The 16965-nt window shown below is 46.7% G+C and overlaps 2 protein-coding genes across 2 annotated transcripts; one reads left to right on the top strand and one right to left on the bottom strand.

Annotated features, from left to right (window-relative positions):
- Positions 1-302: 302 nt before the first annotated feature.
- On the top strand, positions 303-2115 carry trir (telomerase RNA component interacting RNase). The gene is made up of 3 exons (XM_083977431.1): positions 303-1158; positions 1543-1614; positions 1707-2115. Exons 1-3 carry the CDS (start codon positions 856-858, stop codon positions 1812-1814), a joined length of 483 nt encoding a protein of 160 aa, XP_083833557.1. The 5' UTR covers positions 303-855; the 3' UTR covers positions 1815-2115.
- Positions 2116-2656: 541 nt separating this feature from the next.
- LOC310990691 (ubinuclein-2-like) lies at positions 2657-15122 on the bottom strand. Its single transcript, XM_083978169.1, has 17 exons — positions 14424-15122; positions 13253-13381; positions 13001-13102; positions 12626-12757; positions 12375-12478; positions 11589-12084; positions 10434-10504; positions 10211-10340; positions 9732-9838; positions 9502-9612; positions 9262-9405; positions 8823-8873; positions 8684-8726; positions 6297-7580; positions 4272-4479; positions 3634-3702; positions 2657-3324 (listed from the first exon to the last, which is right to left on the bottom strand). The coding sequence occupies exons 1-17, from the start codon at positions 14793-14795 to the stop codon at positions 3278-3280; spliced, it is 3600 nt and encodes a 1199-aa protein (XP_083834295.1). The 5' UTR covers positions 14796-15122; the 3' UTR covers positions 2657-3277.
- Positions 15123-16965: the final 1843 nt, after the last annotated feature.

The following is a 16965-nucleotide window of genomic DNA, read 5'->3' as shown; positions in this document are numbered from 1 at the left end:
AAGGGAAATCCATTTGTCTGGCAGCCCATCTACAATATGCAGAATAATTAAAAAGCCTGATTGCACCAGGGCCAGGAACTGTGAGAACTGTTTCTCTACGTTGTCATTGTTGTCTTGTTTTATCATCTAGCAGAATGTTTAGAACGACAACAAATGCAACAACTGAACAAATTGTATTTCTGTGGCGGTTTTCTTCAATAAAAAATAAAGTTGGGGGAAAAAAAGGCCAGCTTGCTGTATTTTCTTTTCCCTCCCGCCACAGCAGGGGGCGCAAGAGGCGCGGCGTGACGTCATCTCAGTAACTTAAACATGGCGGACAGTGAGTGATAGATGGCGAAAGTTAGCAGTAAGCATAATTTAAGTGTGGGACCAGCTCGGTGTTTACTGCAGGTATTGGGACTGTGTCGTGCGCCGCGTGTGTATTTTTTATATTTGGATGCATTTCTCACATGAACTGGAGATTTGAATCGACTTTGTTCGCCCGTAAAGGCCTGAACTCAACTGGGCTTTAGCCCGCAGTGTTAGCCACGTTAGCACCGGACCAGCGCCTGCTTTTGTTTTTGTTTCGGGGAGTGCGCTAAAGGGCTGCCACGGTTAAGTCTTTACGTTACGTGTTTTTTTTCCCAGTTATCTCGCCTTATCTCTTACAAGCTGCCTCATTTTCTAAACCCGGCTGCGCGGTTGTTTCGACCAACTCCACAGCTTTTTGTATCGTATCGCGGGTGGGGTCCAGCCCGTCTCTCGGCGTGTCGGCACTGCTGCTTTCTCTCGAGCCATACTACTAAACCCACGGATACGCACACTGCTCTTTATCAGCCGGACTGTGCCTGTGTATGAACAGTACGCCCAGGAGACATGGATCCGAAGCGCGCACACGGCAAACCTCACACGCAGGCGGACGGCAGCAGCGGCGACTCCAGCTGCGGAAGCCCCGCGTCGCCGTCCGGCAGCCCGGCTCTGGCCGCCGGCTCGGCCCCGGGGGTGATACCCGGAGGCAACGCGTTCGCTAACGACGGCAGCTTCATGGAGATGTTCAAGAAGAAGATGGAGGAGGAGAGGAGGAAAAAGGAGACGCAGCAAACAGGTGGAGACGCGCGAGCCACCACCGAGCAAGGACAGACATCAGTGGAAAAGAAGCCCCCACCCGTGACGAGCTTTGTAAGGGGTTTGCCCAGTTGTAAGATGAGATAGCAGTAGTTGAACACACGCACAGACACACAGTAAAGCACCATGCGCTGTTTGACAGCCTTACTGTAACTGGCTCTTGAGTTAGTACACCCTGAACCAATGGCCAGTGTTAATTGTAGTGACATGTCACACATATGCCAGTGCTAGTGTTATACTTTGCATTGTTTCACACTGCAATGTGTAACAAGTAGATGAGTCCAGTTAGTCTGGGGGATGCTCCTCAATGATGATGGTTTCGCTGGTGGTGCGGCAGGAGACTAAATATAGACCTTCTGCTCTGGTGTAGTCTCCTTCATTGGCAGTCCACCTGCAAGGGCTCCTATAACGGTTTCAGTCTTCTATCCCCTAACCCAGGTGGGGAAGCGCAGAGGCGGTGTGTTCCTAAAGACTGGCATGGTTGCGAAGAAGCAGAAACAGGACTCAGAAGTAAGTGGGTTTAGTGTTGTCAGAATAATCCTGGTGTATTTTTTGAGTCCATCCAGTTGATTCACCTGTGTTTCTTCTTCCTCCTCCTCCAGGCTGAACCAGGCAAGAGCGATGCTTGGTCAAAGTACATGGCCGAGGTGAAAAAGTACAAAGCCCACCAGTGTGGCGACGATGACAAAACCAGGCCTCTGGTCAAGTAGGCTCCAAATGTGGAACGTGGAGTGACAATGTCAAGAGAGGGGGAAAAGCATCTGGGAGAAGCTCCAGGAGGGCCGGCCAATCCTGACCTTCTCATACTGCCAGTTCAACTTGACCCTTCACATTACGTCTTTTCACAAACTGCTTAGACTGATGACCCTTCCCTCGTTTTTTTTTGTCTTTCTTGTTATTTGTTGGACGTCAGTGACTTTGATCTGGTGTCGCAAGGTATTTCAGAAACTTGACATTCATTATACGTTGATAAATCTTTTCAAAATTTTGTCATGTCTGGTTTCATGTTGAGGTTCATTAATAAATTTGATTTGTTAATAGCCAAATCAAGGTTTCGATTAAACCTACACTGCCTATTTATGTGTGGTGTTGTGCCCCAGTTTTAAGTGTGTTACCTTTAAAGCAGAAGTAAGCGATCCCGGTCGTTTTGGCTAACTTCCTGTGAGCCGATGGAGTTAGCAGCCCCCGCCCTCGTCCCGACTCCCTACGTCACCACATTCACGCGCATCCCTTGGCTGCACACACAGAGAGGACCGCCCCTTTATGCCGTTCTCTCTCCTCATTGGATAAAGGTTGTGGGATACAAGGAAAGTTTTCTCCTCGGCTTACAGCAGAGCAGAGTGACTGACAGACCCGTGTTTCAGACCAAACACTCTATATAAGTGATTGCTGTCTGAAAATATAACTATTTAAGACTTATATTAACACAAACATTCTGCTTACTTCTGCTTTAAATATATGTGAAGGGACTCCAGTGGAAACATGGTTTTTAATGCTACAAGCATCAGCTGCATCACATCGACTTACACCAGTGTGAAGGGAAAAAATTTAATTAAAAGTTCTGTACAGAAACGAATTCATTGACGAATTCAATTACAATGAAAAAGTTTACATCTTTCATTGGAAAAAAAAAAGCTCAAATTCAACAATTTGCAGTTTACATTTCTTACAGGTATCAGTGATAATTACATTATGATAAAAACAGCACCAAATAGACACACTGACCATGCATCAGAGAGGGAGGCACACAAAGGCACACGTTCACCGCCACCAGCCACACACATTCAGACACACGTGCTCACGCACACACACACACTCACCTAGAAAATCCATTCATTCTTTCTCCCTGTCCACAGTGATATAGGTCTATCTTGTAAACATTGACAAACAGTATTTGTCATTTCATTTATCAACTCTATGAAGAATAGTATTTAAAACTTATCAAATTGTTTAAAAAAGTTATATTCAACTGTGGTATTAATGTTAACTTGAGCTGATCCTCTCAGATCAAGTATTGTGTGTGTATGTGTGTGTGTAGCCCAGTCTGTGTTGCAGACCCCCGTCTTCAGTGGTCTGTCCCATGTGTCACCCAAAGCCTCGATCCGTCCTGATTTGTCCCAACGTCCTGTCATTTCATTGGACAGCATCCACTGGGAGGAGGAGTCCGGCTGTATCATAGAGGCTTCCTCTTAGCGTCGCCTCCCTGGCTTTGACTGACATCTGGACAGGAATAGTACAGTTCTTGAAATCAGTGAAAAGCAGTGACAGACCAAAAAAAAAAAAAAAAAATACACACAGATACGTTACAGAGACAGACCGAAACGACCCCATACAAAAGGCATGCTGCCACCGACAGACAAGCAGAGAACAGAACATAACAGGACCAGACAGAAAAGGACGAGCTGACACAGAACACCAGACACTTGGAAAGACAACAGAGAGGCTGCAGAGGGAGTAAATGGAGCAGGCTTCGAGGGTAGTGGAGGAGGAGGAGGAGGAGGAGGAGGAGGAGGAGGGGGCAGATTTTACCTGAGAAAGCGAGCTGCAAGTGAGGAGGCAGAGCAACCTGAGACCCTGACTGGAGACTCTTATACAGATCTGAGGAGACAGGACAGGGGAGCGAGGAGGAAAAGGGAGGGAGGAACAGATGCCGACACGACAGAGGGAAGGAAGAGAGGAAGAAGGAAGAGACAGGTGGGGAAAGGAGCAAAGATGGCGTAGAGGTGAAGGACAGGTGACGACAGCCAAACAGAGGAGGAGATAAAGACAAGAAGAGGTGTGAGGCCACGTGAGTGACAAGGTGGGGGGAGAGTAACCAATAACAGAGTCAAGAGAAATTGGGGGGGGGGGGGATGGAGCAAACAAAATGGAATAATGTCAAACAGGAGAAAAAAATCACAAGCTTACATCTGACACACAATATGGTGATAAAAACAAATGATGCTCTAACATACAACACGCGACAAAGCCTGCACAGGAACAAACAGACAACAGCAGAGCAACGTACTGATACACAGGGCCTGGCTAATGCGTGGAAAATAACCTCAATGAGAATATATTTTCAACCTACGCTACATTAAGTACCTGTCACCAGTTTTACATGTTGCATAATTTTAAGTTCATCGGTGTGGATGAGCCATGTTTCTGTCCTGTGTTTGATAACTCACTCTGCGTCAGGGTTGAGAACGATGCATTGCTACTGGCCGCGGAGCCGCCGGCCACCGTACTGGAGCCCGCTGCACCCAGCTGGGACAGGTTTAGCAGCGGGGGGAACTGGAAGGGCAGGGACACGGGCACCAGGCCCCCCAGCATCCCGAAGCCCAGGGGAAGAGACGAGGCTGAGCCAAGCAGACCGCCGCTACCCGTTGTGGAGACCTGAGCGCCAACGGAAGGAAATATTACGAGTGTTTGACAAAAAAAAAATGCAGAACACAGAAACTATCCCAACTCCCAGTTTTCACACTTTACCCATTTCAGAATAGAGGGAGTCCCCAATCCTATACTGAAGTCTAAAACCACTCAATTACACCTCCATTAAACATTACCAAAACGTACGTAATGTAAACTCACAGGGAATTTTTTGCCGATTCATTTAGCATTGTATTGGCAACTTATTTTAACCACCAAAAGATGTGTTGCTTCTGTCAGGTCATCAATGTTGACTGATTTCTTTCCACTATGGACTCATCAGCAGATTATACACAGTTCTCTGTCAACTAATAGTTAAAATAATGCCCATCACTTCTTCCATCCCAATAGTCCAGAAACCAAACAAATTCAGCCTGCAACTGGGTCAAAGAGACAACAAGCAAACCATCACCATGGAAAAGTGGCGACTAGTGAATGTGAGACATAGTGCTGATTCAGCTCCTGGATCTGTGTTAAATCTGAATCCACAAAGTAACTACAGATGTCTCTGAGAGGAGGAGAGTTAGGAGGAAGTAACTCAGATTTGTTCTTGAATACAGTACGAGAGCAAATACACAACGTGCCTCCACTGGTTTAGTGATGTAGGCCATTAGTGTTGTAGATGAGTGTTGTGAAGGGCGGCAGCAAAATGAAGGTAAAATCGTATTCGAGTCAGTGGAAGGAGTTTGCCTGACTAATTCAACAATAGTGCTAAATGTCCCAACTTCTCTGACACACAGACCTTAGTTTACTTATGTTGGAAAACAACACTGTTCACATCATGGTCTGTGGGTCGTCAGGAGCAACATGGGACAACGTTTCTGAAAAATCTACATTGCTATTGAATTTCAAAGTGTCAAAGACTTTCAGCAACAGAAATCAAATTTTATCACATCTGTTCCAGTCTGATAGTACTGCATGAGTTAATGGTGAACATCTAATACTTGAGCAAATAGAAGTGCTCAGCTACACACCACTTAGGGAAAGTTAAAATTGTGTGTTTGTGTGTGAACTACCACTGAGTTTCTTTCATTACTTTGTATTATTCCAGTGTTAATTCAATTGTTGTACCATTTCAGACTCAAATGTCTTGGCCTAAACCACAATTAAAAATGTTAATTAAAAAGGATAGTTCAACATTTTTGGCAAATTGGCCCATTGCCATAATCCCTATAGTTTTAGGAGTAGGTTCATTACCTTTAATTGTCGGTGCAAGCTATTTTTAGAACGGCGGAGCAGAGCCACGAGCTGCTCAGCTAACGCAACACAGGTGCATGGTATTTCTATGTTTCCCTCATCAAACTCATCAAATACACAAAACAACAAAACGCTCTGGTGGACAAGTTGTGACCATGCTATGAGATAATAACAGAACGTTACAAGATAGAGTTGTTTTAGAGGTAAATGCAGAGACTGCTTGCCGAAGAACTGCCCCAGACGGCATCAGCTGTTTTGCATGAATTTACCTCGAAAACAACTCTGTCTCATAACGTTCCGAGCAGCTCGTGGCTCTGCTCTGCTGTTCTAAAAAAACTTGCACTGACAATTAAAGGTAACAAACCTACGCCTAAAACTACAGGGACTGTTGCAATGGACCAATTTGCCAAAATGTTGAACTATCCCTTTAAGCTGTTTTTCCTGAAACATTAACATTCAGGTTTTTTTTTGGTATCAGATGGACGAAGGTCAAACTACTAAACGACTGACACATCATGTGGGCGGTTGGGGGGGTGGCGGGGGCACAGACGGCTGGTCAGTGATCTCAACAAGCTGTCAGTACAAACCTGTGGCAACTGAGAAGAGACGGATGACGATGAAACAGACACGACAGATTTGGCCCCCTGAGGTGCCCCACCCCCGACCCTCTGACGCTGGCCTGGGCTGGCCGAGACCACCGTGGGGGAGGCAATGGACCCTGAATGCTTGCTTATGGATGAGGTGTTCATAAGGCTGGTGTTGGCGGTGCTGTTGTTGTTGGGGGTCTTCTGGCTGCCTGGAGGAGTGTAGCTGCCTTGCCCCGGCTTGGTGGCCCCTCCTTGGGCACCTGAGAACTGCGGGCGGAACCCTACTGAGGTTTTGGGGGAGTACTGGTGGATGGTGGGGGTTGCCTGAGACCGGGGGGTTAGGGAGATGGAGGGCGAGGCCGAGGCGGCGGAGGTGACGGCGGGGTTGGGCGTGCGGGGGGTGAGTTTGACGATGGGCGCGATGCTGCTGTGCGTGGACTTGGTGAGGGTGGCGTGCATGGGGGTGATGAAGTTGGACTGCGGCTGCGGCTGGACTCCGACCAGCGAGAGGGAGGGGGAGGATTTGCTCTGAGGGGTGTGGGGCAGGCGGGGCGTCTGGAAGGTTTTGGTGGCGAGGAGCGAGGGCGACGAGAGGGCGTGCGGCCGAGACAGAGGCGATGTGAGGATGAGAGCGTCGCCGCTGTTGGCTTTATTATTATTGCTGCCTTTGAGGAGGGCCGAGGTGGGGATGGAGACCCCCGCCTTCGATCCCGGGGCCACGAGGGGCGAAGCGGTGGGCGGTGGACGCGGTTTAGGTGACGCCGCTGAGGCGGGCATGTTGGCCTTTGCCACACCCAAAGTTCTCTGAGCGGTCAAAACTGAGTGTCTGTGTGCCTGCGGCGTGCCCTTGACGACCCCCATCCCGTCCACGCGCACCGCGGCCAGGGGCGAGGACGTGATGGAGGACGGCCGAGACAGAGGGGTGGAGGAAGACGAAGAGGTAGAGATGTAGTGAGGTGCGTTGGAGCTGGGAGTGCCGACGGAGTTCTTTTTCTGCTGCTGGATGAGCAGCGAGGCGTTGAGGGAGGAGGCGGAGGGGGCGGGGGCCGGCCGGGGCCCCTCGGGGGACGGGGGGCTGTCCCCCTGGGCCAGGCCCTTGGCCGCGTTGCCGAGGATGGCGAGGGCCTGGGAGATGGAGTCCAGGGAGGACGCCGTCAGATCCTCATCCAGGGAGTCCACGCATATGGGCTCAGCCGGCGTCTGAGGTGGTCGCTTGGCAACCTGGGCAGCGGGGGAAGGAGTGGCGCCTGCTGAGGGTGGGGCACGCTGAGTCCAAACAGCCTCCTGGATTTAAAGAGCACACAGAAATTACATTAACAAAGAATATTACATAACATGGCAGCTCTCCTGCTGGATTTAAAGGAGAGGCGACATGATGACACAGACTGTTCATTTAAAGATTATTTTTAGCTGCTCTGATCCAACCAAGTTTCTGCAGCAGATAGGGGGGAATTAAATCCACTGGTTCTGTTTAAAACTTGAACTAAAGGTATTATGAGACTTAAAATGTAGTTTTAGTTTCCAGTGACAGTGTTTCCTTCCTGAGCTACAGCAGCAGGAGAGTGACACACAGAAGGAAGGAAATCTACTCTGCTTTGTCGGTTTGGGGCTGAATATTAAAATGCATTTTAAACAAAGGGCTGTGGATCATGTTGCCCTTGTCCAATAAAGAAAACATTATCAAAGAAACCGAGGACTCTTAAACCTAATGTGAACATAACACTAAATATCATGGGCTTTAAAGACTCAGTAACTGATGAGTGTTAGATTAAAGGGATAGTTCAAGATTTTGGCTAATTGCCATAATCTCTATAGTCTTATTCCTTAGTCCTAATTGTTACCTTTAATTGTTGGTGCAAGCTATTCTAAGAACGGCGGAGATGAGCAAAGCTGTGAGCTGCTCAGAGCTACGCTATGGAGGCTAATGGGATTTCTTGGGTTTCCTTCAGCAAACTCATCAAATACACAATCCAACAACTCCAAAACGCTCTCGTGGACATGTTGTGACCAGCACATTCACCACGTTATGAGATAATAACAAACTTTTTCAAGGAAAATGAAGAGACTGCTTGCCAAAAAACTGTCCCCGACGGGAACGTGCATCAGCGCTTTGCATGAATTTACCTCGAAAACAACTCCGTCTCATAACGTTCCACTACGCCATTCTAAAAATAGCTTGCACCGACAATTAAAAGTAACGAACCTACTCCTAAAACTATAGGGATTATGGCAATGGGCCAATTGGCCAAAATGTTAAACTATCCCTTTAAGTGTCCATGATAAGGAGCCAAATAATAACACAGATACCAAAAACTAAACAGAGTGAAACAGACGAGCGAGCACGTTTAGTGAACCACTTCTAAGGTACAACTAATTAAAAGTCTGACCTTTGGCTTGGCCTTGGGAGTCGTAACCATCTTCTTCTTCGCTCTGGAGTGAACAGACAAAATGAGTGAGTGAGAACATGATAAAATAACACAGTCTCAGTCATAAGAATTCTGGTCAACAATAGGCTGCATGACTCACGTGTAGCCGGTGAGGTGTCCATGAGCCATGATGCTCTCTTTGAACAATATCCTGTGGACAGAAACACTCATGTTACACACTAATAAACATATTCCAGAACCACAACCTGTTTCTTCTTTATGTGGCTCACTATCATTATATCACATTTTGCATGTTGTGTAATATTCTGGCACTGTCCAGTAATAACTCCTGTCTGGTATAGGATATTTAATTGGTTTCTTTAACATTATGGGATTAACATTTAGTCATTATTGTGTCATATAAAACAAGCATGGTGTCGGCTAAAAGATTCCATGACTATATTGGAAGTTTCCATCATCCCCGTGTTTAAAGAGAAGCTCAATGAGACATAACATAATCTATGAGCTTTGCTGCTATGTTGCATTTCGACTCTGTGCAAACACTGTCTTCTTGTGATAGCAGGTAAACACACACACACCTGGCCTGCATCCAGCCCTTAGGCCAGAGAGGCTTCACTTCCGTCTCCATGAAGGCTTTGAGGTAGTCCTCCAGAGACAGCGAGTTCTTGCCCTCCAGCTCATAGCAGCCCAGCTTCACCCGCACCAGGTTACACAGCAGTGTCCTGGAAAACATATAGAAATATAAACTACTAATCAACACAGAGGGAAAGAGACTGTGACAGTTTTGATCGTTCGTGAGCTTCCTCTGAGACACCGACCTGAGTTTGTCGTCCCAGACAAACTTCTTTCGAGGCCCCATCACCCTCTTCCCTGGTTTCTCGTCGTCGTCGTCCTCTGATCCGTTCTTCTCTCCCTCCTCGGACTGCTGCCTGCGAGCACACGGAGAAAACATCACACCTCGATTTTAAACAATGTGGAGGACAATACGTTTGAAGGCAGGGGGATACGGTGGAGATTCAAAATTAAGAGCTACAGGACGTGTCCTTACTTCGCCACTTTAGCTATACAGTCCATGTTGTACCGAGCAATCTGCTCCGGCATCACGCTGCACACTGCCAGCTTCAGCTTCAGCAGGGGCGTTCGGAGACGGTCATCCTGGGAGACAGGGGATAAGCACAGTCAGAAATCGCACACTCGCAGACACACAGAGGCCAGCACAGTCACGCTAAATATAGAAGCAGATAACGGGCACACAGCCAGCAGACACAACAGCTATGATAACAACACTTTGAGCTCTCACATTTTTACATTTAGACACACCTGCCAGCTCGCAGCCTCTCCGCTGACAAAATGAAAACTCCTCTGCCATTTTAGCGTGACGACTCTAGTCTAACAAACCCCACACAGGACGCTTTTTATAAAGCACGTCCGGTATCCTTCCAAAACCGCTTAGTAATGATCAAACAGCAGCAAACGGCAGTCTGAAATGAGGTGGCACTGGCTCTTTTCTCTTGTACTCCCACTCACCTGTATGTTGAGACTGAGCTTCTTAAGGCGTTTGAGCAGAGCTTCTTTATTGCAGGGCACAAAGGCCTCCAGGTGGGAGTAGACGGCTGAACGCACCTCTGTCGGCTGCTCCTGAACCTGCAACTCAATACTGAAACACACAAACACAGAGGGAGATGTACACGGGTTCATATTTGTTGTTTTACTTCCCGTCTGAAACAGCGGACATGTGAACGTCACTCACTCCAGCAGGATGTTGTTCATGTCCAGTGTGAAGAACTTCTTCCGGCCCTCTTCGTCGAACAGACGGGAGGCCTGTGACAAGAGACAAGTGTTATCATCTGGAGTCTGTTAATCCTGCTCTGACAGGAGTGTCGCGCCTCAGCTTACACAGACATAATAAGAGGGAGAATATAGATTTGAATCTGTGACCCGAGCCGAACGCTGGCGCACTTATCTGTAAAGTCACACCTGGGTTAACAGCCGCATTATCTATGGAAATGTATTCAGCTAAAATGTGTTGAGCGGTGCCGCTGACGTTCACTGGATTCATTTTAACAGCTCCTTGAGTCTGCACTCCACTTGGTAATGCAGATTTTATGCATTTTATGTTTCCTCTGCCTGGACACTTAAATCTAAAATTACACAGAAAGGCGTCTTAAATTTACTGCTTCAGAAAGTGGACGCTCGCTCTTCTGATGTGTTGGAAAATGATGAGATGTTAGTGTCTTAGTCTCGGGAAGTTATTGTTTGCAAATCATTTTAGTTATTTTATGGCTTCAGAAGGTTGCTGAGTTGTTTTACACTGTTTATCCCTGTTCTAACTGCATTTCTGTTTAATACTAATTTTGTGCAATTTTGTCTCATCTTATCCGGCCCGGTTAGAAACATTTCATCAGAAAAATGAAGAAAAATGTTTAAAGGGATAGTTCAACATTTTGGCAAATTGGCCCATTGCTATAATCCCTATAGTTTTAGGAGTACAGTTACCTTCAATTGTCGGTGCAAGCTATTTTTAGAACGGCGGAGCAGAGCCGTGAGCTGCTCAGAGCTACGCTACGGAGGCTAATGTGATTTCTTGGTTTACCTCATCAAACTCATCAACTACACAATCCAACAACTTCAAAACGCTCTCGTGGACAAGTTGTGAGCTGCACATTCACCACGCTATGAGATAATAACGGAACGTTACGAGACTGAGTTGTTTTCGAGGTAAATTCATGCAAAACCGCTGATGCGTGTTCCTGTCGGGGGCAGTTTTTCGGCAACCAGTCTCTGCATTTGCCATGGGCCAATTTGCCAAAATGTTGGACTATCCCTTTAACTAAGATCAAAGCATGTGCCAAACACTACATTGTAGATAGTTATTTAAACTGCACTGATCCAATGAAGTCCGTACCGCTCTCAGGTCTTCGATGCGCTTGGTGAGCGGGGCTGGGAGTCCAGTTGGCAGAGGGGGAGGGGTCATCATGCTGCCCTGCGCCGCTCTGCTGCCGCCTGCTTTGTGTCCCATCCCAAAGGAGCCGTTCTCCCCCTGCGTGGGACTGGAGGGCTGAGGGGAGTCCAGCATCCCAAAGTCCAGGTCGCCCATCATGTCCTGCAGGATGTCGTTATTGGCCGCGCCGAGCAGCGACATCACCGCCGGGTCGGCGCTCAGGTCGGTTATGCTGCAGTCGTTGCCGCCAGCGGCCTTGGGGTGGGCGTTGAGGAGCGCGCTGTTGGCGTTGGGCACTTTGGCGGCGGGCCGCGGCACACCGGCGGTGACCATATTCTTCTTGCGCATCTCCTCCTTCTCCCTGGTGAAGCGGCGCAGCATGTTGGCCAGGTGGATAGAGTCCTTCATCAGCTTCTTCCTCTTCTTCTTTTCTGGTCGATGAACATTCAGGGCTGAAACTCTGCCAGAGCAGAGGAGGCGAGAAGAAGAAAAATATTTAATCACCCAGCACAGGAAGTCATCTGTCATGAATTTCCTCCTTTTGTGACAAACAAGAGCGGCTGGGGGTGCAGATGGGAAATCATGACATATCTGACTGACTTCCAATAACAGAAGCATGGAATCATACCTTTAACCGAGTTACCACACAGACTTTAGAAAAGAGGAAATTACTTTTTTTTGTAATTCATACCTCATAATATTGGAGAAATGAGTCTCTGATTTAACACTGAAAACATATTATAACCTCACCCCGACTTTGGTACTTTATTCTTCTTCGGTTTCTTCTCCTCCAGAACTCCGTCTTGCTTTTTCCGCCGTTTTTTTATCGCACGCTCTTCACCATCTTTCATCTTCTACAAATGGGTGCAAAAATGAAGGTGATTAATGCCGTGTACAAACAGGAGTTTTCATTTAAAGAGACACTTTAAACACTGAAGCACTTGAATATGTATGTATTAAGTGATTTTGTTCCCGATAAGTGCAGAGCAGCAAGAACCTACTTTGAAGTGATTATCCTCAGTGCCTGCGTTCTCTCCCTCGGAGTCAGACGCCGCCCTGAACTGCAGAGTGCCCGTGTTGATGTAGAAGCCTCCGTGTTTTGTGGTGAGAGAGGCTGGTACCAGTTCATCATACTGAGGTCAGGAGAGAAGTACGATTACTGAGCTGCGATACATTGTGTGATTGTTCAACATTGGTTATAGGATAAACAGCATGTGGACAAAGCAAATAATGGATTTTTACCAAAACAAACAAACCTCTAAATGTTTGAAGGGGCACAAATGTTGTAAAATAATTTCACATTTTAATAAATTAACCTAGGACTGACCATTAAACCGTTAAATTAACATGTGTGTGCTTGAAAAAAGAGAACTCACAGCCTCTGAATTGTCGATGAAGGGGTCGGTCTCATCGTAGCCGTATCCGATATCAATGAGATCCTGCATTCTGTCCTTTTTCTTCTTCTTCGAGCCACCTCCACCTCCACCTCCACCACCTCCACCACCACCGCCGCCCTGCAACAGCAAGAAAAACACAGAGATCAAAAACCGTGAAAACAAATATATATCTGGCGGGCGCGACATCCAGACAGTTGCAGCTGTAACAATACATTCAGAAACAACACTTACATATTTGTTCTCAAACTTCTTTGCCAGCGCTTCCACCTCCCGTCTCTCCCTCTCATCGTCCGCAAAGGGGTCGCTGGGGTCCAGGGGAGGAGCGAGTCCTTTGGGGACTGTGGAACCTGCATGCTTTACCTGACGTAAACAAGAAAAGTGGATCAGAGGTGAAACAGAAACAAGAAGATGTTTTTTCTTCACAGAGGAAATGTCTTTCTTACAAAGAGCTACGAAACTCATCAGTCAGGTTTTCTCAGACTGAGAAAACAGTTGTAAAATGTCTCCTGTGGGTCTGAGCGGAGTGATTCGACATGTGAGAAAATTCCCTAGTGTTGTTGAGGGTTAATGAAACAGGAAATTTAGAAAAGGAAACATCTGCATTGCAAACTAACGAGTTGAGCTTGACAGGCGTGTGCATTATTTTGCATTAAGGTAAGACTGGAATAAATAGTAAGAACAAGATTGTAATTTGTAAAAAAAAAAGTTTTCACATCAACATTTAAGTTATACTTACAACTTAAACTAACTAACTCTCAACTATTTAACTTAAGTGCCTGAAAATCAAATAACACAACACATCAGCTACAGTCCTTCATACAGGGTGATTAAACCCCCACTGAACTGACAGTCTTCTACTGTCAGTAAGCCTAAGCCTATAACCCCCCACTCAACCAGCTCAGCTGATGCTGCAAGTTGTAAACATGGATATCATTATCTCTATCTATCTCTATCCATCCCTTATGACAGCAACGCGGTGTTAAACAGGAAGAAGAGGAGGAGGAAGATCTAGTGCTCCTGTAGTTTCACTCTCACTAGCGACTACAAAGCAGGTTATCACCGGATCTGCTACAACCATTGTCTGTCACACACACACACACACGCCTCCAGTCGGAAGGAAATGCAATGAATAACTTTTCACCTCCAACGCGAATCCTTGCGTGTCTTAATGAATCCCAAGGTTATCAAACATAAAAACCTAGTCGCAATAGTTGTATGCTTAACGTTAAGTGCCTTATTAGCACCGTTGACTCTGCTGCCGGCTGAGTAACAACACCGGCCAGTGTGACACCGCCAGCAGCAGCGTCGCCCCCTCCGCTGAGCCGGTGCCAGGTTAGGCCCCTCCGGCTCTTATCATGGTGCCCTGCTACCACCGCTGCTACTGTGTCTCCTCTGTCCTAACCTGAGTAGTAGAAAGAGTTGAGTTGACCAGCTCGCCGTAGTTGAACTCGGCGGACCCTCGTTCATTGGGCTCGGTCAGCGGGAGGTTGAGGCGGACGGTGGGCTTCGTCTCCCCGGTCTCGGCGTCGCCTCCTTTCGCGTTACCGAACAGACCTCCTCCTCCTCCTCCTCCTCCTCCTCCTCCTCCGCCACCACCTCCTCCTGACCCCACCGCGGCGGCGGCGGCGGCACTACTTCCACCTCCATCTTTCCCAAAAGTGATGTCGACGACGGCCTCATCTTCGCGACGGCGCTTCTTGCTGGACTCGGGGGTCGGCGGCGAGGTGCTGAAGGATGAGATGGTGACGAACGGCACTTTCCTGGGCTCGGCCATTTGACGACGCTCTCCGTCCGTCCGCCGCGCACGCAAACACGGGCAGCAGCAGCGCCACGCTCCTCCGCCGCTGACTGACTGACTGGGGAGCTAAACCTGGAGATGGTCGACAAGTACGGCTAGCTGGTAGCTCCGCTCGCTAGCTTCCTTTAGACCGAGTGCTGCTGCAGACAACACGGACACTTTTATCTCCTCCCCGCCCGTTTCAATCCATATAGTACGATCCGTGGCGTGGCCCCGTCACCCGCGGGGGACTTAAACTGTGAGAAATCGCAGTTTTGAGAGCTTCCATGAAATTGGTGGTTAGCTACCGCAAGGAGTATTCTGTAGTAGCCATCTTGATCATTATTATCATTATTCAGTGGCTGGGCGTGCGTATGAAAAGAAAGCGGAAGCCGGGGAGGAAGGGGAACAGCGTCCGACCAATGGCGGCGCCGGAACACGCCCACCTGACTGACGAGCGCGAATATGGAGGAGATGATTGTTCTGCACAGGCGGGACACGGCTCCTCTGTTTACAACACACACGGTCAGACAGACACAGCATACTGTCCGTGATGGCTCACAAAATCTATATGACCCCGACACATTTTATTCCTCATCCGCCCTAAAGCACAACAGGTGCACGTACGTCTTATTATTAAAGACATGGACGCTTCTGGTGGGGTGCGTTTTGTTTTGTTTTCACTGTAAAATCGGGTCACTTTTGTTAGACACGTGTATAGGCGGATCCATATTTTTCATAAACGCATTGTAGATAATAATATAAATACACGGCTCACGTCAATCCCGTTAAAAATGCTGCATTTTAACACCCAGCCATGATAAAATATATCAAAATATATTCATCAAACACAAACGGACATATTGACCTTTTTGTTCCCATATGTTAACTCACCCATGAATGAAGAAAGCCATAATTACGCGTGACTAACCCCCTGATCAGATTTACATAGCTTGTTTTTACCAGATGTGTACACTTAGGGGGGATGATAAGACACATGAATAAAGGAGTCCTTTCCACCACACCTGTGAATGAATCTGTGTTGTCCCTTTGTTTGACAATGCTAGAAAAAAAGGCCCATGTTTGAAAATCACTGACCCCAGCCATAGATCCTTTGTTCTTTTATTGTGCTTCTTCCCTGTTTTTGCTCACTGTGATGGTATTTTGCATTTGCCACATTTTACTTATTTGCAATTGGTGCAGATTGACAGATAAAGAAAATTAAGTGCAGGCATTTCATGTCATGATATGTGTAATCATACAATATGATGTTGTTCAACACATTTGATTGATTTATTGGACTTCCTAAAAAAAGACTTGTTTGCTGTTTAATAGTGTATTTCTATTTCAATATGTCCTTTACAGTTTCTGGTGGAGTTGAGACGTCACTGCATTGTTTTGTGGTTTAGTTAGAAAATAAAAGGTCAGTTTATTACACTGACCACAGTTGCAGGAAATACATTTCACAGTCTCTTCCTGAGTTAGGGCACTGAAAGATGGTCAGAAGTGTATTTTCAGAACATAACGATGCCACCGTGAAGTTGACCTTTGACCCTTTGGCTACAAAACTGTGATTATTTTACACTGTTGGACATTTATGTGAAATAAGCACATGAATGGGGTTTGTAATGTCTTTTGTGAGGTCACTGTGACCTTGACCTTTTGGTCACCTAATTCTTATCAGTTCATTGTGCCTTATCAGTTAGTTGTATGTGCCAGATGTAGTGAAACTCCCTCTGGCTGTTCCTTATATATCACGGTCACAAGTATGTGAGGTCACCTTGAGCTTGAACCAAAATCTAAACTATCTCATTATCTCTGAGTCCAGACAAATGTCACATTCACTCTGTCACTTTGACCACTAATATTTCACCACCGAATCCTTAACTCCATTAAATTTAAAGTAATATCTGAGCCTCAAGGCGTAACTCAGATATAATGTACATAGAGTATGCCTCCATCCCTGTTATTAACTTAATAATATCCAAGCATCTACTAGACACAAGAGAAAGCAAAGTGAAGATGATTTAAATATTGCATGACACTGTCCAGCCATTTTCACCACTTCTCATAAAAGTTTCTTTTTTCACTTTCAGTTTTGTATCTGAAAATAATGGTGAGAATTTTAGTTTACAGTTAAAATCCTTCCCACTATCCTGTGTACTCA

This window comes from Trachurus trachurus (assembly GCF_905171665.1).
Source record: "Trachurus trachurus genome assembly, chromosome: 8".
Classification (NCBI taxonomy): domain Eukaryota; kingdom Metazoa; phylum Chordata; class Actinopteri; order Carangiformes; family Carangidae; genus Trachurus; species Trachurus trachurus.
This window is presented reverse-complemented; position numbering and strand designations above follow the sequence as displayed.

Coding starts and splice junctions, on each gene's coding strand:
- trir (XM_083977431.1), top strand. CDS start 856: ATGGATCCGAAGCGCGCACACGGCAAACCTCACACGCAGGCGGACGGC. Junction 1,159..1,542: donor CCCCACCCGTGACGAGCTTT/GTAAGGGGTTTG, acceptor CCCCTAACCCAG/GTGGGGAAGCGCAGAGGCGG. Junction 1,615..1,706: donor AGCAGAAACAGGACTCAGAA/GTAAGTGGGTTT, acceptor CTCCTCCTCCAG/GCTGAACCAGGCAAGAGCGA.
- LOC310990691 (XM_083978169.1), bottom strand. CDS start 14,795: ATGGCCGAGCCCAGGAAAGTGCCGTTCGTCACCATCTCATCCTTCAGC. Junction 12,479..12,625: donor CTGAGGATAATCACTTCAAA/GTAGGTTCTTGC, acceptor ACCCATTTGTAG/AAGATGAAAGATGGTGAAGA. Junction 10,341..10,433: donor ATGAACAACATCCTGCTGGA/GTGAGTGACGTT, acceptor TGTGTGTTTCAG/TATTGAGTTGCAGGTTCAGG.